This window comes from Brienomyrus brachyistius, chromosome 12, assembly GCF_023856365.1.
Source record: "Brienomyrus brachyistius isolate T26 chromosome 12, BBRACH_0.4, whole genome shotgun sequence".
Classification (NCBI taxonomy): domain Eukaryota; kingdom Metazoa; phylum Chordata; class Actinopteri; order Osteoglossiformes; family Mormyridae; genus Brienomyrus; species Brienomyrus brachyistius.
In genome coordinates, this window is record NC_064544.1 from 25215373 (window position 1) to 25241332 (window position 25960).

Consider the following 25960-nt stretch of genomic DNA (forward strand, 5'->3'; position numbering starts at 1 on the left):
TATGTTACACAGGAAAAGTTGTTACATTTCTCTCTCTCTCTCTCTCTAAAGCGTGTACTGGAGCTGGAAGCCAGGGAACCACTGCACACATTCATATACGTTGATGAGGCGGGTTTCAATCTGGCCAAAGGCAGAAGGCGTGGAAGAAATCGCATTGGACAGAGAGCAACCAATGATGCCCCAGGCCGGCGCGGAAGGAATGCTACAATGTGTGCAGCCATCTCAGACAATGGCATCCTCACCCATATTCCCCTTCTTGGTCCATACAATACACAACATCTCCTGACTTTTTTATACACTCTTTACAGGGACAAAGTCCCAGAGAATGCGAGGGGTGAAGGCCAACCCATGTATGTTGTTGTGTGGGATAATGTCCGTTTTCACCACTCACATCTGGTCAGACAGTGGTTTGCAGCACATGACAGAATGCTGGTTGAATATCTCCCTCCCTACTTCCTATTCTTTAATCCAATAGAGGAGTTTCTCTCTGCCTGGAGGTGGAAGGTTTATGAGCGACATTCACATGCGCAAATGGCCCTGCTTTCAGCCATGGACGCAGCATGTGACGACATCACCACAGAGTCATGCAGAGGGTGGATTCGCCACTCCAGGGGATACTTTCCTCGCTGCATTGCAAGGGATGATATCCGTTGTGATGTAGATGAATTTATGTGGCCAGACAGACAGGAACGTCTGGATGTGCCACAATGATTTACGTATGTTCAGTTACAATATGTACTGTTATATTGTTCACATTTGTGCACAGCTCTACCAAAAAGGTGTTTCTTATGTTTATTCTACATAAGTGACTGCAGAGTATTTTTCTTTTGCACAATGTTGTAGAATTACAAACAGCCTACACAGTAAAAATGTGAAACATACGTATTCAGTGTCTTGTACTCACTTACTTCCCTAACTACAGGAATGTCTAACTTTACTGTAGATTTTACTGTAAATGGCTGTACAAAAAGTGCATAGTGCTGTCTTGAGCATTTTCAGGTAGTGTCACCGAGTTCTGACCTTTTTTGCATTAGAAAACACTGAGAGAATACTGTAAACTGTCATAATGAAAACATGACAAAGCCATTTGACTATCTTGTTCATAAACATGGTGTCAAGACTTCTCATTTTGATGACACTGGCAGTTTCATTGACATGAATACTTGCTTTTGAGGAATGGATTATCGATTTTGAGCAAGTGACCTGCTTTTGTAGGTTATCCACTAGGTTTTGCAGTTTTGCACCAATTGTTTTGAGAAATACACTAACTGCTGTGCAAATGTTAATAGTGATGTGAGAAAAGCAACAAAGCGACTGAGAAAAACTGTATATATAATTATATTCTGTTAGCTAGACCTCTGCCATAGTGACAAAACATCTAGGCATTTTGACTTACAGTGCTCACACAATGCCAAAGGGACGATACATTTTGGGGGCACTGACTCCTTACTGTATATGAGAAAGGAATTTAGTTTTTACACATGGGTAAACTGTTTTGGGAGAGATATGAGCTTTTGCAGGTGATCCATGGTGTTGTGCTGAACCATCCAGGTCATTTTGGCAAAAGCACTAAGGAGCCAAAACAATTGAGAAAGATCTTTGAAATTTTGATGGTACTGACTCTTTATATGGGAAAGGAATCTAGTTTTGAAGCATGTGTGAACAGTTTTGGGAGAGATATGAAGTTTTGCTAATCAGCTGTAATGTTGCGCAGAACTGTAAGACTGTTTGGCCAAATGATCTAATAGTTTTAAGAATGTAATTTCTGTTTCAAGAAATGAGCCAAACCAACGGAGAAAAACTGTAATGCACCTTTGGGGTTGTCATAAAGATAATGTTATTGTGTTACACAATGACAATATAGTGCTTAAAATTTGTATTTCGTGGAATTTATGATTCAACTTTTCACTTGAAGCTATCCACTTTTGTGGAAGAGTAAATGTTCTGTGAACACCATGTAATAATCCATGCAATCGACATCTTTGGTTTGATTAAACATCACCTTTCCTTTGCATCCATTTACATCTGGTTTTCATCTATTTCATGCTATTTACACTCATCTGGCAAGGCCATAGATGGATTACACTAACTGGAACAAAAATATACTCCTCATTTCCACCTGATTTACGTACTGCAGGAATTCCTGTTCAGTGTTTGTTCAAATACAAATGTAACAAAATTATGATTCAGTTGGTTAACATGGGAAGCAGAGAAAAAATTACTGTTTCCTGACATCACCAATAGTAACTGCATTTCTGAATTATACTAATGAAAAAGATGAAGACTTTGTATAGTAACTCTCACTCCTCTCTCTTGTGCTAATTTGACAAGACAGGAACCTTGATTTAACTTTTAGTCTGATCACCATTCACACAATTTTTAACTGTTGTAGCAACTAGGTGACACTTTACTACTCCTGGTTTAAAAAAATCATATGGGTGAACCATTTTAGAGAGCTGCAATGTAAAACTACTCACCGAGGTAGAGTATTCCCGTTCACTCTAAACTCTCTAAAATTTGTCTCATATTGGGGCAGTTCTACAGACTCCTTCAGCCACAGGACTGTGTCCTCTGTTGTCCAGTTGTGAACTGGAAGAAATATGGAGACAGCAGCCATTTTTGTTCAGCTCTAGTCTAGGAGAAAAAGTAACGTGTTTGAGCTAGCACAGGAATTATCAGCTTTCATCAAGTCAAAGCTGCTCTGGTGTATTAAGTAAGTGGCCATATACTTCAAATGAAATCAACGGAATCAACATCGTTCTAGCAATATGATGCTGTATGAGCGGTTCCCTTGTGTAGGACTGGATCTCCAAGGCAAACTTTTTTGTTCATTCTGTTCCCACCCACTCTCCACAGTTGGTTGAAATAATGTAACACCACAGGGTCGGTCAGCAGGACTAATTATGCAGTTACAGGCATGCTTTGCCTCGCACGGTGCATATATTTAAATAGTGTAAACTGATATGTGTATCTGTGTTGTAAATATTAAATATCTTAACTGTGTAATGTTTGCCATGGAATATGTGTATTTCCTTAGCACGTATCTGTGAGTGTTGTGAAAATTCCCAGCTTCCCTGTCTGAGCCACTGCTAGTGTTAGACCAATAGTGGATTTTAATAAAGAGTGATACATTAATCTTAAAAGGGCTGTTTTCTCCTTTATCAAAAGAACTCACACACTCACCACAAAACATTTATTTCCGCTCTGTATGAGGGTCGGCTGCATTGAAAACATTCTGTATCCTTGAATGAACAGATCAGCAGCATTTTAAGTATGTGACAGTGGCATGCCCCGATAGTGCAGATCCTCTTGTGTGCCACACCCCTCATCTACCCCATGTGGACTCCCTGTGTTACCAGCTGTTTTCGAGTTATGTTGATTGCTGTTGTGTATTTAAATCCGCGTTAGAGTATCTTCCCCCAGTCCGGTCACGTCAGTCCTACATGTTACTACATGTTCCTGATTTGTCTTCTCCCTTAATAAATCCTACGTTTCCCCGACTCCTTGGACTCCTGCTTTCCCGCCCCATATCCCTTCGAGCGTGTGACAGGCAGCTTGTTCTTACCAACACGTTTGATTTAATTTTGTCTGGATGTTGTTTGAAGTGTGTGGCCACCTTAAGCTACAATATATTTGGACTGTGTTCTATGAAGTAGTGGTCGTAGAATACTGGGCCCATTACACTTCTTGTTCCCTGCTTTATGTGTAAAACATTGATACAATAAATCCAGAAGCAGTTTCATCTAATTCACATTGTGAATCAATTTCTTCACTATCCCCGTTCTGTTAAAGCTCCTTTTGAATTTACAATTTTAACAGGTTTTCCTAAGAGAAAGTTATCACCCAAGTAATAATACCTTAAAACCTCTACTGTGGAAAGCAGATGAGAAGAAAAATGATGCATGGTACAGGAACATGATAAGAAACAGCATGTCCACAGAGTGGGTGACACTTAGACCAAATGTGAAAGACACCAACAGCTACAGTAATCATCTGGTCTGCAGAATGCTGGCTGGTTAGATGAAATAGATGAGCCAGCTAAGTCTGGTTGAAAGGGGTCAAATTGTGCTACAACAGCAAAGTCTGGAGCAGCGTGAGTGTCAGCATGCTAGTTCATACAGCTAAAACATGCCGCTGCAGGAGATGAACCCACGATACTGAATTCTAACCCAATAGCCCAGCTAGTTTCAAGGAACTTTTAATCCAAAATTCTAAAAATGTTATTAATCCCCTTAATTATATGGGAAATAAACACAATTTGCTGGAACTTGAAGCCACTTAAAGCCTTGATCTGAAGGCACAGAATCCCCATTTAAGGGGTTCCAGACCTAAATGTCTAGCGTCTGCTCCACTTGAGACCTCAGCCTGCATCATCAGCATTTTGGGATTAACAGGTGAAGAAGTGGTAGCCCCACTTTGTGGTGCACTCTCCCTTTCTTTGTCTTATACCTTCAGATGTCTTCCAGCCCTTCCACAACTCTTCCACAGTAATATGCTGGTCCTCTCGATGAAGATTACTGTGCTTATTTGTTTGCTGCTGCTTCATGTCTTCTATAATAAACTGAAAATAAACAAAGCACAATTCAGACTGCTTGATTGTCACATTAATGCTAGGAGCAAACAGAATCAATCTGATAGAGCTACTCAGAAATGCCTGTCCCCTGCTTTCATTGCTCTCATCTTTTTCGGCAACACCAGATAGAGAGAAAAGACAGTGACATAAAGCTGCCTAATAACAATTTTTATAACATATAATGCAATTACGATTTGATTTGCGATATAATTTTTTATATGTCAATATTCAGTGTGTAACAGATTGAAAAAAACATATAAGAACATAAGAACATAAGAATTATACAAACGAGAGGAGGCCATTCGGCCCATCAAGCTCGCTTGGGGAGAACTAAACTAATAGCTCAGAGTCATTAAAATCTTATCTAGCTCTGATTTAAAGGAACCCAAGGATTCAGCTTGCACTACATTATCAGGAAGGCTATTCCATACTCTGACTACACGCTGCGTAAAGAAGTGCTTCCTTAAATCCAGCTTGAAATGTTCTCCCGCTAATTTCCACCTATGGCCACGAGTTCGTGTATTTAAACTAATGCTGAAGTAACTATTTGGTTGAACAGCATGACTCAGCATCCCTGCCACATGAGATACTATCAAAATAATAACTGGTCTGTACTATAATGCAAGGATGAGAATTTATTTCCAACATGTATTTCTTACTTTTTAAATTAGCAGAGAACAGTGAAACATAAAACTATCACAAAAGCTGTTTGATTAAGCCCTTTGATTGTTGCTGATGTGCCATTAGTGTTAATAACAGCAGCAAATCTATCATCCTCAACCAAAAAGCTGTAAGGTTCCTAAGAGAGTGGCTGCTCTGTCCTGAAATCACAGCTGAAAAGATTTCAAACACAGTATGCATTTTATAAAAGGTAAAATAAATAGATGTTCAGTGACAATTCTGTAGAGGAGTGAGCCAAAAATTTTCCACTGCAATTACAAAGACTAATTACCGCACTCTTACGGCAAGTGTTTGATTGTGGCTGTTGCTGCTAAAGGTAGTACAACCTGGTATTAAGTTTGGGGGGAGCATTATTTTGTCACATGAATGAATGTGACACATGTATTGTGTTTACTCTGGTTGTCCTTTGTATTATCCTAAATTTGTTTGAAGATTAGAAATAATTAAATGTTATGAATAACAAAAAATAGGGAATTAGAAAGGGGCCAAATAATGACACGTATGTGTATAGTATTTTACATACCTGAAGTTTATTATTATTATGCTACAAGTAGTGTTTCTAGTTAGGAAGAATTGCTAGTTAATTGGTTCAGTGGTTAATTAACTTTACTACATAGACTGATATTTGGTCCTAGAGGGCATGCTAACATTATAGAAAAAGAGAGAATGGGCCTGCTTACTAAAAGCAAGGTACAAACTGTGGTCAATGTCGAAGCCAAAGTCCATCAATAAGTCAGTTCTCTAAGCCAGCCTGTACTACTACTACTACAAACTAGAAAAGATGCTTCTGGGACTACAAACTGTTTTCCCTAGACAGCCTTGTGACCCTCTACAGTATTACTTCCTCATTTCCACTATAATTAACGTTTCCAGTGACAAAACAGTAAAAACCGTAACAGATACACCAATGGTACAACTGAGAGAAAATGGTAGATTACCTGGACTCCAATAGCATTTTGCGGGATAGCCAGCATGGATTTAGGAGAGGTAGATCCTGTTTAACAAATCTGTTGGAGTTTTTTGAGGAAGCTACTCAGGAAGTTGATGATAAGAAGGCCTATGATGTCATCTACTTAGATTTCCAAAAGGCTTTTGATGTTGTCCCCCACAAGAGGCTCCTACTTAAACTCAAAGCGACAGGTATTTTAGGTACCGTAGCGACCTGGATTGATAACTGGTTAACAGATAGGAAACAGCGAGTAGTTATAAGAGGCACAATGTCACAGTGGGCTTGCGTTCATAGTGGGGTACCGCAGGGTTCGATTTTAGGACCACTATTGTTCCTAATTTACATAAATGATATGGATACCAATATATACAGTAAACTGGTGAAATTTGCAGATGACACCAAGGTGGGTGGTGTAGCAGATACTGAATTAGTGGCTCAGCAGCTACAGCGGGATCTTGATTTAATTAGTGACTGGGCCGATACCTGGCAGATGAAATTTAACGTCGATAAATGTAAGGTACTCCATCTAGGGAACAGAAATATAAAGTACAGGTATTTTATGGGTCCCACTGAAATAAAGGTAGCTGATCATGAAAAAGACCTTGGTGTGTATGTTGATGCTTCCATGTCCCATTCTCGCCAGTGTGGGGAAGCAATAAAAAAGGCCAATAGGATGTTGGGGTATATCTCCAGGTGTGTGGAGTATAAGTCAAGGGAGGTAATGCTAAGATTATACAATTCCTTGGTGAGACCTCACCTAGAATATTGTGTGCAGGTTTGGTCACCATATCTTAAAAAAGGACATTGTGGCCTTAGAAAAGGTGCAGCGTAGGGCCACAAAAATGATTCCTGGTCTTAGAGGAATGTCATACGAGGAACGGTTACTTGAGCTAAATCTGTTCAGTCTCAAGCAAAGGAGACTGAGGGGGGACATGATCCAGGTATATAAGATTCTAACAGGTTTGGATGCTGTTCAACCAAATAGTTACTTCAGCATTAGTTTAAATACACGAACTCGTGGCCATAGGTGGAAATTAGCGGGAGAACATTTCAAGCTGGATTTAAGGAAGCACTTCTTTACACAGCGTGTAGTCAGAGTATGGAATAGCCTTCCTGATAATGTAGTGCAAGCTGAATCCTTGGGTTCCTTTAAATCAGAGCTAGATAAGATTTTAACGACTCTGAGCTATTAGTTTAGTTCTCCCCAAGCGAGCTTGATGGGCCGAATGGCCTCCTCTTGTTTGTATAGTTCTTATGTTCTTATGAGTAACTACCATGTAATGTTAAACAGAGACACACATATAGACACCTATAGACACCATTGTGATTTTAGTCTTATATCAGATGCTATTGGATTGTTTTTGACTATACGCACAGAAACTCGACTGTGCCCCTGTTGGGTAATTTTTTTAATACCAGCTAACCGGGGTGTACATAAAATCTGTCTGACATATCATATCCGATATTTATGAAAACTAAACACTATGAAACAAACAAAAATTTGAAAACAAACACATTTATTATAATGGTAGACTTAAGGTGAGCCTGCATACCAATTGCAAACAGAAAATGACAACAATATATTCCCCTGATGGCCCTATCACCCCCTCTTGCCCATATAATCATGACTCTTCTCACACACTTCAATCTCTTGCCCCCCTACACTAGGCTTGGGTGGTATCTAATTTTTCATACCCTTTTGCACCATCCATCCGTTATGCTACAACATGAGGTTTTGATGATATTTTCAAAAGCAATGCTATTGTGGTAGCTTTTTGTGGTGTGGGGTTTACCCATAATAATAAAAAAAACTTTATTAAAAGCCCAACATTGTGTGAATTTTCCTCAGTATATTTAGGTTAATCTTGTTCTTTCATGTGTCACCAGTAACTAGGACAGCCTGCAACAATACAAGCAAACCATGTATAAGGCTCGTTTAGCTTATTACTCTAACCTTATTTATTGCAATAGAAATAACCCTCTCAACTTTTTTTAAGACAATAGCTTATCTAATTGATAAGGCTGAACCTCTGCTACCATGTAATACTAGTAGTGAACATTTTATGAACTGCTTTAACAATAAAATTAAAAACATTAGACTTCAAACATGTTCAAATAGCTCACAAATAACTGCCGCAAACACAACATGCACACACCCTTAATGTTTTTGAATTAGTCAAAGAACAAAAGTTAAAACACTAATAACTAAAACCAAGCCACTGTACACTGGACCCAATCCCCACTCAACTTCTAAAAGAATCTCTGGGAATTCCGGGAAGACCTATAGCTGCCCTAATGAATGTATCCCTGTTCTCAGGTGATGTGCCTGACCAATTTAAAGTAGCAGTAATCAGACAACAACTGAAGAAAGTTTGGATCCATAGGAGTTCAACAATTACAGACCTGTCTCTGATGTACCATTTTTGATAGTCACTGCTAAACTTCAGTCATATTTGGTGAGACAAAAGATGAATAGATTCCAGTCAGGCTTCTGTCACACAACACTGAAACTGCCTTAACTTAATTTGTAAACAATGGCAACTGATGCTGACAATGCGACTGTGCTCATACTTCTGGACCTTATTGAGGCCTTCATAGGGAATTTTATGTTGGCTTGTATGGAAGAATGCTGAAGTGGTTTAAATTTGACTAATCAATATCAATATGTTCAAGTGTCAAATAACTGCACTCCATTGTCAGTGTCACCAGTCAAATATGGATTACCACATGGATCAAATCTTGGTCCTATATTGTTCTCTCTTTATATGCTGCCATTAGGCAACATAAGTAAACATAATGTTAATTATCTCTCCTATGCAACAACACCCAAATATACACTTCAGTTATGACGTCCCTGCCTCCAGCTCGCCATTCCGCCTGTGTCATCTTCCATGTAATACCCACTGCCTTACTTCTGGCTGCCTGGCGATTGGAGGGAGTGTTGGCACCGGCTTGTTATTTCCCCCCTGCTCCCTGGGTGTGTCTCAAATTTAATGATTTGGACAGTACGACTTGGCACTTAGCCATCTCTCCAATTTGACTCTCCCTGCCGGCCCCTGGAGGTTTGGAATCCCCCTTTGAGTCTGGTTCCTCCCAAGGTTTCTTCCTTCTTGGGAGTTTTTCCTTGCCACTGTCGTACTGTATATGGCTTACTCACTGGGGGGCTTTGGGTGGGGATGCCGTAAAGTGCTTTGAAACCATGTAATGTAGTGATTATGCGCTATACAACAATAAATTAGTTTGTTGTTTGTTTGTTTTGCTGGATGATACCTCATCTATTGTCAGTTTAGCTAATTGTTTAATGAAGTTAAGACCCTGATGACTGACAAATGTTGTCACTAAATTCAGAGAAAAATGAGCTTCTGTTGTTTGGCGGCAAGTCTTTGGGCAGGTCTGCTATAATCAAAAAGGTCTGCTATAATATAAAACTTTTCCCTCAGCACCTCAGCCCATAACCTAGGTAGTATCATGCCTCTCATTTAAATTACATGTGAATGCAATGTTATTTTCTTCCTACTTGGGAGTTTTTGAATTATTCTGTGTAAATTATCCAGCAATATATCACAACACAGGCATGTAAAGTGGCTTTGGGTGACTCTGTTTTGAAAAGCGCTATATAAAAATATATTCATTCCATTAATCTGATTTTTTTTTTAATGTTTGAATGTATGTTATCAAAATAATTCAATAATTGATTAACAGAATGAAACCATGATACATAAACAAAACATTTCAGATTAATCAAATCATTCCTTCAATCAACGTAATCTAATCGAATTGCCTTAGGAACAAAGGTATACACCCCTATCCCACTGGCTACTGCTACCGATGAAATTTGTGGAGCAGGGGGCTGGCGATAAATAAAATATGAACTTTATTTTAGAAAAGTCAGAAAATTGTCTTGTCCCTCACAGTTTGAGAAACACTGACCTGTACAATGTTCCTGGGAAGTTTAAAAACAATATTGATATTTAGAGATTCACACGGCAGCTGCTGCAGCCTCCCATTCAATCCTCTGCTGCCACCTAGTGTTGCTGCCTCATCCATCCATCCATTTTCCAAACCGCTTATCCTACAGGGTCGCTGGGGGTCCGGAGCCTATCCCGGAAGCACGAAGCAGGAAACAACCCAGGATGAGGGGCCAGCCCATCGCAGGGCACACTCACACACCATTCACGTACACATGCACACCTACGGGCAACGTAGCAAGTCCAATTAGCCTTAGCATGATTTTGGACTACGGGGGGGAAACCAGAGTACCCGGAGGAAACCCCACGACGACATGGGGAGAACATGCAAACTCTGCACACATGAGACCCAAGCGGAGACTCGAATCTGGGTCTCAGACGTGTGAGGCAACAGTGCTAACCACTGCACCACCATGCCGCCCCCACTGCTGCCTCAATTTTTGGCAATTTGAATATCATCTGGAGAAGTTTAAATGTGGATATAGGTGACAAAAGGAGCAATACTAGAAGAGGAGCTCATTGCTGTCCTGCTGCTTATTGTTCACATTAAATAAGATTTTCAAAAATTTAATTTAATTAACTATTATTAACTAAATTTAATTGGTTGCATTTGAACTTGAAGCAGGACATTTTACGTCCAATCACAGTAGGGGAGACTGGGGATGATTGTAACATGGGTTAGTTGTAACAAAACCTATTTCTTAAATGAGGAACAAGGTACAAATTACATATCTCACTCTGCACATGGTCAGTTTGGTCTATTTATAGTCTATACAGAGTATCAATTATAATACTCTATCTGCAATAATAATATTTATTCAAATATACATTCATACCAGCACGATTACTGCATTGCATGTTGTCTTGTCCTGTAAAGTGCACTGTGTAGTCCTGTGTTGTTTCTGTCCTTTTGTTTTTTGTTCACAGTTCCCTGGAGGAACAATGTTCCTGGGCTTCTGGGCTGTGATCAGCTGGCTGAAACACGTGCACTTCTCCCGAACAGAGAGTCACCAAGTCCCAGTTACTATGTAGTCGAGTGAAAAGTGTGACGTCCGGTGATTTCGCCGCTTCGATCTTCAAGTCAGTGAAGACGTGTGAAATCACAACTTCGCCAATGTGATGACAGCATCCTGACAATAGAACTGCTCACTGGAGTTTGCCCTGGATCGCAATACAGGCAACTGACAGATAACCCATATTTGCACTTGTATCAAATGCCATGTTGATGGCATTATTGCACTCGGTCATTAATTTCATCGTCAGCTCTGCAATGGTTGAACCTGCGGCCTGGTCAGTTGCCTTGTGATGACTTGGGACCCCCAGAAGCTTCACATGTGTTGAATCACCAATAAGCACTGGGACTCCTTCTTCAGTCTCCAGGTGATTCGTTAAAGACTGAACAAAGACTGATGTCCCAGTTTGCTTCTTGCGACGAAACACTGTCATATGTAACAACACATCTCCTTTTGTTGCATCACTGGTAGACTACTGTTGCTCAGCTGTGTCTCTGTCGTTGTCATCTGATGATGTAAAACTACTGGCAGATAATGTTGCTGTCACTTCGAGTACGCTTTGCTCATACTGCAGCTGTAGCTTCACGCTGATGATGTCTTTCAACTGTCTCCACCAGTTTTTTGTCGAATGGAGTCTTCATTGACTGCAGAAATGCCCGATCTTCATCATTCTTGATCAGACATTCTGCGTCTGGTGGCCACAGCCAGAATGTCGACTGCAGCATTTGCTGGTGGTCTTCCATATTCTTCTGCTTGGCCGGTGTATTTCTGCAATCTTTGGTGATGGAGCGGAGCTTGTTGTTTGCGTCCAAAAGCTTCACTATCTTCTCACAGGCTCGACGATCGGTCACCATTGGGATGTTAGCCTTCTCATAGAAGGTGGCAACTTGCTGCAGGACAAGCTTGGCTGTAGTGAACCATGATGTGGCTCCAACAGCTCCTGGTCTTTTCGCGTTTGCGGCTGAGTTGCAGTGGTACATCACGCACCGCAAAACTTGCAAACACTTCGGTAGCCGGCTGCCAGTAATTACTGCGTCCTCATTGCAGGTTGCACCATCCAAGCCAAACAGCTGAGATGCACCACATGAAAATGTGTTCACTCCTGTGATGACTTATTGCTTGAAGGATTCACAGAATCACTCTCACATGATGTTGATGTTGGCTTGAAGTTTCCATGACTTAAATTTACTGCAGACGTTATTTAAACTTAATATTTAAAAATAAGCAACTAGTGTTGTGTAGAAAAGCAGACAAAAAGTAAACACTATACAGGCAAAGAATATGAATTTTATTTGCTGAAAAATGTAAATAAGTAAGCCAGTCAATTTTCACTTGCACAACACTCTGGATCACATTGGTAATTTTGGTGAAAAATTGTTTTGCTTAGCTGCTAAGTGCTGTTTTACTCTCATGATATCTTGAAAAACTTTCTATATACATTAAATATTCTTGTACTCTCTGACATGTAATATGAACATAACATAGGGCAAAAGTATTAGCTTTGTAACCAAACTCACAAAAGAGAAATTTGCAATTTGGCACTTTGCAATGCAGTGTGGGACCTCTAAATGACTTTCAATGCTAATATAACTTTTACAGTAGTCATATAACAACCAGTGAAACAAAACTTGTACAATTGTACAATATTAATTTTTTGGCTGCACCTTAGTGAGGGCAGTACTACACGCCCCGGATGCAGGTAAAACAAAGGTAACATGGTTTACTTTTTTGCCGATTTAACCTACTTTTAAAAACTTTAATACTTCCGATAATTTACGTTTTGAAAAGAAAACAGATTATGGATTTAGTCAGCATTTTTTCATGGTTCTACATAAGGACTTCAGCGAGATATAAACTGAAATAGATGTGGAAAATACGCTGCACTTGACCCCAGATGGTTAATGGGTGCGAAAATCGACACATTTTGCATTTGTGGAGTTCTAAGGGTTAAGAAACAGATGAACATTTAGCTGTTGTGATAATTGGTGGATAAAAAGGATCATAATTGATAATTGGTTGATGAAGGTTGAAATTCCAATATGTTGTGGCCGAAGTCAGATGCCTTCCTGATCGCTCTGATCAGGCTGTGCTGCACAGCAAAATACCTCTTACCTATCATTTATATATAGATGATGTACAGCTGAACATTTCATATACTTTTTATCTTATTATTTTTCCTTATTTTTTTCACTATATTTTGAAATCATGCACAGCTGCTCAGAGTGACCAGGGTTACATTCCACTACATGTTGTATGTGTACGTCTTGGTACATAAATTGATCCATCATCAGCAGTTACTGTTCTGGGGCAGTTGAAAATCTGATTATCAAATGCCAGCCATAATATCTGACACAGGAATTCACTATGGTGTACATAGTGTTATTTACATCCCTGGAGTGCTAAAGCTAGCGCTCGGTGAGCTACATGATAAAATCTGTCTCTCCGAAATAAACACCCTGAGGTATTTTTTGTGACTGAAGAACCATTTAACCATTTTAACCTGAAGGACATTTTACCATTTTTTTACCAGCATGTCACATTGGGACCCAGCCACAGACTTACGATCAGCTCCCTGACCAGTTGATATTAGACACTGTACAAGAACTCTGGTGGTGGAAATGGCAGCATGGCATCTCATCTCATATCACCCTTTCTCAGTCTTAGTCTCATTCTTGCAGTCAGTCAATATTTGCCACACTAGCATTTACAGTTGCAATAACAAAATTTTTTTTATACGTCATCTTTATCATTTTTGCTGATTCTATTTTTATGGTCTGTAGTTTGTAAGAGTTGTGTAAATTATGAAAATAATTTAAAAGTTATGTAAAAAAAGTTTTGTAAATATGTAAAAGTAAGGGGCAGCGTGTGGCTCAGTGGGATGTGCCTGTAATCACCAGGTTGCTGGTTCAAATCCAGCCTCAGCATGTCTGTGGGTCCTTGAATAAGGCCCTTAACCCCCAGCTCTCTTCACAGACAGCTTACTCTACAAAGAGCAAGTTGAGGGAGGCGTAAAGAGAATTTTCCCACAGGGATCAATAAAATATACATTTTTATTATTAAAACAAAGTTATCAAGTTGAAGTTTCCTTTAGAGCTTTTTTTTTTATTAAGAATAAATAATAACGATTATCTGTACTTAGAATATGCAAGGCTAAGTAAGGTAAATTAGAGCTGACTTCTATTCTGTTTTTAGAGTACAGTATGTAGTACACTACTGTAAAAACATCTATAATAATATACTAAAATGTTATAAATGGTGCAAAGATGACATTAAAACAATATATAAAGATGGTTGACCCAAATCCATTACCAGTATAGTATGCTTGAAATATCAGTAAGGGGAGGCGCCGTGCTTATTGAACAATTCACTTAATGACCTAGTTGTAGGAATGGAACTCAGTCGTAACGTGAGAAGTGTTGGTACTTAAGACGGAATGTATACAAATAGACATTGAGCTTACAGAGCAACACCCTGCCCCCACCTCGGACTCTCTGATCATATCTCCATCTTGCTTGTCCTTTCCTATAGCCCTGTGCTGAAGATAATGAAACCAACACAAAATACATTTTCTGTATGGCCTAATGACGCATGAGAAGTGGATCTGGAGGATTACACCAGAACAAACATCACCTACCCCAACCAGAAACCCTGGCTGAATGCAGAGGTCAGATCTCTTTTAAGAGCCTGGGATTCTGTGTTCAGGTCAGGCGATGCAGTAGCGCTTAGAGCTGCAAGAAGGAAACTGACTGAGGACACTAAAAGAGCCAAAGCTTGTGGGCGTTAAGAGCATGACAGAATATAACAGAAGAGACACTGAATGCTCTAAGGATCAGTCTCTTCCCGATGGTCTTAACACCTTTTATGCCCATTTTGAAGCTTTAAACATTTCTCCTAGCATCAGGCTTGCTTTACCACTAGGTGAGCAGCTTCCCAGCATAACTATTGAGGATATCAGGAGGTCCCTTAGGGGAGCTAAGTCCCACATGACTACAGACCAGGACAATATTCTGAGCCGGGTCGTGGAAGGCTGCACAAGTCAGCTCTTAGAGGAATGGACTGACATCTTCAACATATCACTCTCCCAAGCAAAGGTACCATCATTCCTTCAATCTGTCATTATGATCCCTGTTCCAAAGATCTCAGGAATGTTGTGTCTGAATGACTACTGATCAATAACAGTAACTTAAATAGCAAAAATGTAGCAAAAGCATAATCATGAAGTGCTTTGAGCAACTGGGGGATAGCGACACTGGTATTGACCCGCATCAGTATACTTACAGGAAGAACAGGTCGATTACAGACACCATCTTATATGTTGTTCACCTGGCCCTCATCCATGTGAAGTGCAGGGACTCTTATGTCAGTCTGCTTTTCTTGGATTTTAGCTCTACTTTTAATACAATCATTCCACAAACATTGATACATAAACAGAAGACATTCAGGCTGAGTCCATCACGATGCAACTGGGTATTGGACTTTCTAACAAACAGGAGAGAGGCTGTCAGGATCCGTGACATCACCTCCTCTGCTATTGTCATCAACACTGTGTTTTGAGCCCCCTGCTGCACATTCTGATGACCTATAACTGCTCAACTATATTCTCAAACACCCAGATTGTCAAGTTCCCAGATGACACAGCAGTGGTGGAAACATCTGGAGGTTTGGTGCATCCATGTGAAGAAAAATGAAAGAGATGATCATGGATGCCCAGAAAACTGTCAGGAACCCTTCTGTCCCCCTCTGCAAAGGAGGAGTGACTGTTGAGATTGTCTACAGTTAAAAATACCTGGGCTGCACATCAGTAATGACCTCACATGGAAAACTAACACTAGCAGGTTAGTAAAATGGCCCACTAACAATTGTAATTCCTAGGAGGCATAAGCGGGCTGGCTTAGGTACTACAGTCCTTACATCTTTCTACAGACGCGCATATGAAGAGTATCCTCACATCATGTGTCACTGTGCGGTACGGAAACTGCTCTGCAGCAGAGAGGAAGGCTCTGCAGTGGGCAGGTAATTCCGCATAGAAGATCATCGGCAGTTGTCTATCAACGACTGAAGATATCTATATAAGCAGATCCAGGAACAGGGCTGCCAGTATCATGAAGGACTCTTTACCCCTTCCCCTCAAGAAGAAGGCTGTGCGGTATCAGGGCCAGAACAAATAGGCTGAGAACTGATTGTTTCCAGAAGCCTCATAAACTTTGCCATACACTCAATCATGTGTAATAACAGATCACACTATGGACTCTTTTCATGTGCAATAACAATGAATATTTATACTCTTAACGTTACACTATTGTACTTTTTAATATTCATCTTTAGTTTTAATTCCACTACTTAGGCCTTTTTATTTGTTGTATGTTTCTTATTGGAGTGAATATCCATTTATGGATGGATGGGTTATAGTGCTGTTTCACAGGACCTCAGTACTTAATTTCATTCCCTTTCATGTTACCCCATGTTTTTGGATTGACAGTACATCATCTTCTTCCTTTTCTCATGAAGTTGAAAAAAATAAAACTTGTATGAAATACTTATCTCTTTATTAATTGGAAATTTTCATAATTACCAACCATTCAAATTTCTTTTTCAAAAATGTCTTTTTTCTTCAATGATTTAAATCATAAATGTCACTTTACTTATCAACAATGTACATTTACATTATAAAGTGCACAACTGATAAAATTCTTTAATTTTAGTCTAATGTTTGTTGTTCCTCCCCTATATTTAAGCTCCGTAAGGCAAGTTTTACAAAGAAATTCACCTTTTGTAGAAACTTCAAAATATATCTGGAGGATGAACATTTGTGCTCGAATTTTAAGCATGGTTTGCACACTCCCTGGAGTTTGTATGTTCGTTATAGCCCTAATAAATACTATAAGTTAGAGAAATTGATGTACTTGCGTTGCCCACAGTGTGTAAGTGGACGATGGAACCCCACCTGGACTGGGGAGACTGGGACCTCGCCCTGAGGCCAGGTCTGGTGGGGAGTTTTAAGGCCCCACCTTGTGGCTGGGCCTCCACTCATGGGGCTTGGTTGGGTATAGCCTGAAGGAATAACATGGGTCTGCCCTTCACCTCCTGCAGGAGAAGCCATGGGTGTCCGGTGCAATGTCGATTGGCTAGCAGGGGCCTCGACAGACTGGCCATCAGTTTGTACTGTCCATATTGTAGTGTTCATCTCATAAGCAAGATGTCCCATCCACAAACAAAACATTTTACAGTGACATGAGTAAGGTCCTTATATGAGCACATTTTTGCAATAATTTACTTTCAGAACTCGCATTGGCTTGTGTAATTTCATAGCGACACACTCTGATGATAACAGGGTAACTTGAGATTTGTTTGCCATAAACCTACACCCAATCATGCATTGCACTGTCCTGAAACAAAATACTGCTCCCCCCAACCCCCCGCCCCAGGCAGTCATAGTAAAGCTTCATTACTGAGCCAGCTATAGTACATAAAAGTGCTGGGGCATTTGAGAACATCTTAGCAATAATCCCATTTGAGAATATGTGCAGCATGTGAGTGACCAGGCTATTTGGGGGCATTTTCCTCTATGCATAAACCCAAAATTACATGTGACTCAAAGTCCTGGACAAGCTTGCTGCTTCACCCTGACCGAGTGACATGAGTTCCGTTCTTGGTATTTGACGAAGATGTAACCAGAGCCCAGAGAGTGACTTCTTGGCAGATAGGCACAGTACACCTGCCATCTATAGCAACAGCAGTGCCTCTCAGACCCAGGCAGGAAGACAGAGACACTAAGGAGGTGATCAAATGTACCAGATTTACAGTTTAGTTCATCTTTAGTTCCCCTCCTTCTTATTAACATCTCTTCCCTCACCACCTTCAAAACAAAGCTTTGGCACATCATTCAGAATAACTGCTTAATGTCTAACGGTGACACAGGATGGACAGCAGCAGCGCTAATATTTCAGTCCCTAAAATCAAGTTGGGTGCCTGTCTCCATTACTTTATTTAGATGATTAGGATGGATATTTATCCTGAAACAACAAAAAGAAAGAAAAAACAAGAAAAAACTGCTCAAAAGTGCAATGGCAAAGGCTGATTAATTACAACAGAAGACTGGGAGAATTTGATGAAAATAACAGTCTGTCATACATCCCAGTGTCTGACTTCTCAGGCTTTCTTTTCATAGAAGGCTTTATTCTACTTCATGCAAAATGAAAGTCAATCAAAGTTTAACATCTAAGCCCAAGAACCTGGAAATATGGGGGAATATAGCTGTGTCAACAGCAGAATCAACATGCAAAAGTTTGGGCACCCCGGTCAGAATTTCAGTTACTGCGAATAACTAAGCAAGTAAAAAAATAAACCAATTTCCAAAAGGGATAGAGGTAAAGATTTCCATAATATTTTAAGCAAGATTACTTTTTTATTTCTATATTTTACAGTTTCAAAACAAGAAAAACAAGAAAAGTGCCCAAAGCAAAAGTTTGTGTAACCAGCACTTAGTAACACAGCCCTTGGCAAGTATCACAGCTTGTAAATGGTTTTTGTGGCCAGCTGTGAGGGCAGTGCCAAAACATTCAGCTTGTACCTCTTCAGGTAGTCCACTGTAGATTTTGAGATGTGTTTAGGATCATTATCCTGTTGTAGAAGCCATTGTCTTCATTTTTCAGTTTTTTTTTTACAGATTGTGATGTTTGATGCCATAATTTGCTGGAATTTAATTGAGTCTATTCTTCTCTCTATCAGTGAAATATTCCTTGTACCACTGGCTGGGACAAAAGCATAATCAATCCACCCCTGTGCTTTACAGTTGGAGAGGAGCTGTTTTCATGAAATTTCTGTCATTTTTTCCTCTAAGCATACCTTGGTGCATTGTGGCCAGAAAGTTCAGTTTAGCTTCAATAGTCCACATGATTTACAAAATGTATCAAGCTTGTTTAGATCTTCACTTACAACCTTCTGATGCTGAATTTTGTGGTGATGATGCATAAAATGTTTTATTTTGATGACTCTTACATGAGGGTTATATTTATGCAGGTGCTACTGCACAGTTGAACACCACACCACCACTCCGGAGTCTGCGAGGTCTTCCTGAAGGTCTTTTGCGGTCAAATACAGGTTTTGATTTGGATCTCTAGCAATGCTATGAGCACTTCTCTCAAAACATTCTCTTGGTCTTCCAGACCTCAGCTTCCACTGTTCCTATTGACTATTGTTTCTTAATTACATTACAAACTGAGGAAACAGCTACATGGGAAAGCCTGGCTATTTTCTTATAGCTTCTCCTGCCTCATGGGCATCAGTTATTGTAATTTCCAGAGAGCTAAGCAGTTGCTTAGAGGAGCCCACATGTGCTAATTGTTGGGACAAGGTTTAAGGAGTCAGATTATTAATAAAGCTTTGAAATTTGCATCACCTGGCCTTTCATAACAATGTGAACAAGCCATAGACTTTCCTTTTTTTACTAAGACATTGCAAAAAACAAAAATGATACACTAATCTTGCTTAAAAAGTTGAAAAGATCATCTTTAACTTTATGCCTTCTACTCACTTATGTATTCATAGTAACAAACATTTTAACCATGGGTGCCATGCATGCCACTGTATTCTGAAGCATAATAGAATTTTACATCAAGGTTTACAGAAAAATACGTGAGATTAGATGCTGACTGTTCAGAGGCGAACCATATTTGTTTTCCATGTATGCTGTGTGTCCTACCTGCAGCTCAGTTGGCCCTGAGGCACAAGTACACCCTTAAAAACACATAGATACTTTTCTGCTCTATTCTCCACTCCAGGAAATAAGAGAACAAACAACAGATGTAGGTTTGTTGTAATATTTCACCAAAATCACAGGACAAGAAATATTATTTTGTTTCCTAAACAATTTGTGGGATATTTATTGGCATGCACTTAGTGCAGGTGCTATGAAAATTTTGTGTTAAGCATGCCTGGCCCTACACAGATGCTGGCAGACAGGCTATACAAACAGGACACATACACAGATGCTCTGCATGATATTGAAATAGTTTGAATGCTTGTTGATGCACATGTTCTACTGGCAACAGTATAGTGAGTGTACTTAACAATAGACAAACCAACCCACACAAACCATTAAAACACACAGTCATGCAAAATGCATACACATAGAGCCAGGGCAGACCATGCTAAAAACTGCACTACTGTGCCGCCCCGCATCCAAGGATGTTGTTCAAAATTTTCTTGGAAACTACACAGCACCAAAATGCATCCAACTGACAGAGAACCCTTCCTTCCAGATCTTGGTGCAGTCAGTGACAAACACGGTGAAATGTTTCACCAGGACATTACAACCATGGAAAAGTGGTATCACAGCAACTTGAACCCAACATTTGACAAACCTCTTTACACAGGTTGACAACCTTTGTTTCTGTACTGATATCAATGCTCACAAGTTCACAGTTTTGGGTTGTGCACATGACACATAACAATGCTGCCTTTTTATAGACTTGTTAAACTTAAGCCTAAAAGTTGTCCTGTTACAACAATGACGAGGTCCACCCTTAACATCAACACATGAAAGAAGCATATGACAACATGCAAAGTATACAGTACAACAAGCACAGCAGGAATATTTGGGGTGATCTAGAAGTATTGGTACTGATACTAAAAGTGTAGCTGGGATATACCAAGTGCTGTTATTTTGCTTGTGAAAGGGATAGCCCTGCTAATGAGTCACATTACAAAACACTGACTGCTCTAAGACAGAAAACCACTTGTCGTCCCAGCAAAGATGTTGGCCTCCTCGTCAAATAAAACTCAGTTTGATGAAACATTGTGTGAAAGCAATGAATAAGGAAGGTGATTTATTTTGCTATTTGAGACAGATATTTCCAGAAATAACTAAGATTAAGAAAGGCATTTCTGTTGCTGGAAAAATAAGACACATTGTCAATAAAAGGGGGTTTGAAGATCATCTAGTGAGACTAGAGAAAATAGCATGGAAGGCATTCAAAGATCCAGCAATCAAAGATCCATATCCACATATCCGCTCTATGCAGAGTTGTGGGGGTCTCATAAGTAACTGGGGGAAGGCAGGGAATAACCCAGGATAAGCCCCGCATCCAAGGATGTTGTTCAAAATTTTCTTGGAAACTACACAGCACCAAAATGCATCCAACTGACAGAGAACCCTTCCTTCCAGATCTTGGTGCAGTCAGTGACAAACACGGTGAAATGTTTCACCAGGACATTACAACCATGGAAAAGTGGTATCACAGCAACTTGAACCCATCAATGCTTGCTGATAACGGTTGGTCACTGACACAAGGGGTATCAGATGCAGAGTACAAATGAAAATCAGCAGCAAAACATTTTTAGCTCAGTTGAACTAACACAATGAGTCAGTAACATTATGCAGTTAATCACGCCAAATTCAATTAATGCTTCTCCTACTTCTATGGGACACTATGGATGGAGTGGTGGCTCCTAGGGATCTGTGCTGGCAATCAGAAGGTTACTGCTTTGAATCCCATGGATGCCAGCAGTCACTGTATGCTTTTGGGCCCTTGAGCAAGGCCCTTTACATGCTGGGTATGACGTTAACCTGCATCCAGCCCTATAAGCAGGTCCTCCAACTTCCAGGGAAAATTTAGGGGTTGGTAGCAGGATTGGCACTCCAGCTACCAGAAGAAAACTTCATATTGTTCCCTTCCATTCTATTTAAACTAGTGTGGTACTGAGGTATCACCCACCCCTTGGCTGCAGTTGGGTTCTCATCCTTGAAGTGGTTTGTTGTATGATATAGCAAATCTGAAATTATTTTTGAATCAATCAATCGTAACCCCCCCCCCCCCCACCACCACCACCACTTTTTAGGAACAACTAAAAATTAATTGTCTAGTGTAACTAAATTTGGTGCAGTCAGAAACGACAGCATTTTATTCCCTGGACAGCCCTTTTATTGAGTCTAGCTATCTAAGCTGTGCTTGTCCCACACACACCAATTTGTACAATTTGTAGAATGACTGGATGACTTAATGTGTATTTCCCTGAATGTTGTAAATCGTTGTAATTATATGTAGGCCTGGAAATATACTTATCTATAGCACATTCAACATGACAATTTGAATTGCGGGTCCACGCCGACTGTATACTGCACTGCTACAATTAAAATCTGTCAAATAGAGAAGTTAGTCACCAACAATCAACATAAACTATATTACAGAATATTCAGAAAATCATATTGCAACCCAGAGTTTTACAATTACTCACCTGTACATTAAGATTCACGGCATGTCTGTGTTTAGAAGACCCATGGAAGATCTGTGTTTACAAAATAGTGGCTGCAGTGGATTTATGTTAGAATATAGGTCAGCACAGAGTGCGCCATTGTGTATCAAACTGCGTTGTCAGCAACAACGTATCCTTTTTCCTTAGAACATCAAGAAATGAGTTTCAATCTACTGGGAAGTTAGTTATATAGTTTAGTAATATCGGATTGCCCTGATCTATTTGTATGGAAACGTTATCAAAGTGTGCATCATTAATGTTCCATGCAAATTTATAAAAAATAAATTGTGTTATAAGTGGTTTATTAAAGATGTTTTGAAATTTGCACAGATCCTATATTTAATGCGCACTTTGATCAAGCTTCCTTATTTATGTCAAAGTTGCTCCACGCTTTATTAATATTGGTGAAACGTGACGCTAAAAATTACATGAACGCAAAATTAAAGCGTGTAGGTAAGAATGTGCGTTCAATAGCCTAGATAATGGATATGCTAACAGAAACATATAATAATAGTGTAATTGTTTATATAATTTTATATTGGACTGACTCCCGGTCAGAAATTCAGTCCCACTCCAGTCCTGACTACATTAACTTAACTTGCTCTGAATCAGACATAATTCAGAGTATCAGGCGAAATAATTAACCTCTTTTTTCTTCTTTTTAAGTACTTAAAGACCTTTTTAATGCGTACGTATAGTGTTGACGTGGTATAAAAATGCATGTAACGTGAAAAGTTGAACTTTATTGTGAAATATACTGTAGTTTGAATTATTTAAGAAATCGCATTTGCATTATGTGAAAATAATATTATATGATGACTGTCGAATGAAAATCAGAATGTTGTTACGAAAAACAATTCAGAGTTTATACATAGAAGATTGTCGTTACAAAGAAATAATACCCTTTATGTAATTATTTAAAAATACAAGGACACATTGATTATAAAAATATTTATGTATTCATTTATTTATTTATAGATATATTTATTACATTTTGAGTACTATGGCGTTCATTAAAAACATCTTTGGCGGTTTGTTTACCCTGGAATGCGGCAATAACTGATAACTGTCAAACTGATAATTGATTTGTTCTTCTCCTTCGTTCATTGTTTAGCAGATGGTGCATACGAAGCGATTTACATGCTTATTTAAATAAGTTGCAGGAAACCTGATTATAAGCGGTCAGTCCAGAGGCTATGCGGAGATGCCTGTTAATGCCAGGGGTGAACAGGGCCTTTGATGTCACTAAGCACTGTTTCTTCAATTTTGGAGTGATTTGACACACGATTTCTCCAAGACATAAGAGCAGCTCGTTCTTGGCCTATTTGAACTGAAATTCTTTTCATTACTAACAATAAATTTTCAAATATTTAGAAATGTTTATGCACATATAGAACAACAGGGCCAAAAACAAATCCATAGCTCACTAGTGAGATAAATCCTCACCTAAATTCTGCTTTTCTCTTCTGTATAAAGTCCTGAGACAAACGTAAATCTTGAAGTGACGGCACCGGTGATCCAACCCCAATTCTACAGCTTTAGATCTTTCATAAATTATACCCGCATAGCATCCCAGAAGAGTTATGGTGTAGATGGTGTAGCCAAATGTCATTTCAAGAACCAATGGAAAACATCTAAGACATACAATTTTCCCATGGAATACAGACCTTGGCTGAGAAAGCTTGGGGTTTTTCACCTTGGCAAAATCTCATCTGAGCTTACCTCAACACTCTCATTGACCTCGATGCCCCCATCATTGTCATCATCCAGCTGTTTGTGAATGTGCCGTAGTGCCTCCAGACTGAACCTGTCTGCGTCGCCTATGCATGGTGGAATCACAGTATTGCAAGGGTCTGTAAAATAAACAACTGTCATCAATAAGGCATTTGAACACTCCGTAAGTGTGTTAGCATGGTTGAACAGATTTAGCTCAAGAATCAAAGGCAGATAAAGGGCAAAACATAACAGACACCAAAGCTATAGGTGATAATATACCTAGTTGAACAGAAGAAGTACATAACACACTTACACAACCAAACTCAAGTTGAGTACAATGACGTTTTTTTCAAACCGATAACTTTTACACTGACATATTTTGTCTATCTGTAGAACTGCTTAATCGTAATCATGATTAATCATTATACTTCGTATCGCTGCTATTAATCTTATAAATATTTTTCCCCTGTTTACCATCTCTGAATTCCATTTAATAAGTACACATATAATTAAAAAGACACACAATAAAATTAAATAAGTATATACAAGTAATACAAGTAATTAAAGCATCCATCCAGGAATGGCATCCATCCATTTTCCAGCCACTTTTCCAATAGAGGTTTGAGGAGGAGCCTGGAGCAGATCCCTGACAGCATAGAAAAACATGGAAGGTAATAAACTCAACCCATTATTCCCTTTGAATGATATTCTTCACTTTAATATCACTTCCTAGCACTAAAATTAGTACTTAAATGTCTTTCAAGCGTTCATGTCAGTGGACTATTTCCCTAATGTTACAAGTAACCTGTCCATAAACATGCCAATCAGATGATGCATCTCCCGTTTACTGTTTGAACCATTCATACAGAGCACTTCCACAAAAAGACACTGGTTAACCTGCACAAATGATTAAAGGTCCAAGCCCCCTGCTAAATCCTGACACTTGAAAGCACACTGCTTGTGAATCAGGTGGAGTGCACTAGCAAGCCGGTACTGCTAACTGAGACCTGATATGATTGGCAAGAGTATTCATGTAAAAACAGAAGGATGCAGAAGTTATCAAAAGATTATGTGAAATCTAAATTAAAATTAATAAAACTAACAATGGCTGGAATATATAATGCATCTACGCCCAAGCAGTCAAGAACATTAGGGGATCATAATTCATCCATTCATTTTTCAAAACCACTTATCCTATTCAGGGTCAAAGGAGACCTGAAGCCTATCCCAGAGGCTATGGGCATAAGGCGGGAAACAACCCAAGACGGCCATGTTTTGGACAGGAGGGGAGGGGTCACTGGAGTGCCCAGAGGAAACCCACAACGACACAGGGAGAACATGCAAACTCCACATACATGGAACCCTGGTGGAGACTTGACCCCAGGTACTAGAGGTGTCAGGCAACAGTGCTATAACTACTGTGACATGGATCATAATGCCCAACAGCACATCATGACTGTCTTCCTTTTAATATTTTTTTAAGTACAGAACTGTACACATTGCTTTATATACTGTTCTTTGCTCTGTCCCTTTGAATTAAGGCCACAGAGATTTCATGAGGAAACAGACTCTGCTACTGACCAAATCGTAGGAAACACTATAGCTAAACAAGATGGTATTTTAGCTTAGCAAATTTTATGTGTTTCATTAAAATTTCAACCAGATAATCAAACAGCCTTTCCAAATCCTTCCATGACATCTGAAAACATGTCAGAATAAAATTAGTACCATTGTGATTATAATTAGTTCTTTGCTTCTGAAGTGTAGAATGCAAATTCTTTCTTAAAAACTCCACAGTACAACAACA

General features: G+C 39.4%; 1 protein-coding gene across 6 annotated transcripts in view; it reads right to left on the reverse strand.

Annotated features, from left to right (window-relative positions):
- stim2b (stromal interaction molecule 2b) overlaps positions 1-25960 on the reverse strand; it is a 69334-nt gene that overhangs the window by 26640 nt on the left and 16734 nt on the right. For 5 of the 6 annotated variants that reach the window (XM_048971892.1, XM_048971894.1, XM_048971891.1 and 2 more), the window contains 3 exons: positions 24160-24290; positions 4450-4561; positions 2478-2589 (listed from right to left, as the gene is read on the reverse strand). In XM_048971892.1, coding sequence (XP_048827849.1) covers positions 2478-2589; positions 4450-4561; positions 24160-24290 — 355 coding nt within the window. Of the gene's footprint in view, positions 1-2477; positions 2635-4449; positions 4567-24159; positions 24291-25960 lie in introns of those variants that run through there. The other variant, XM_048971895.1, reaches the window with a different exon arrangement.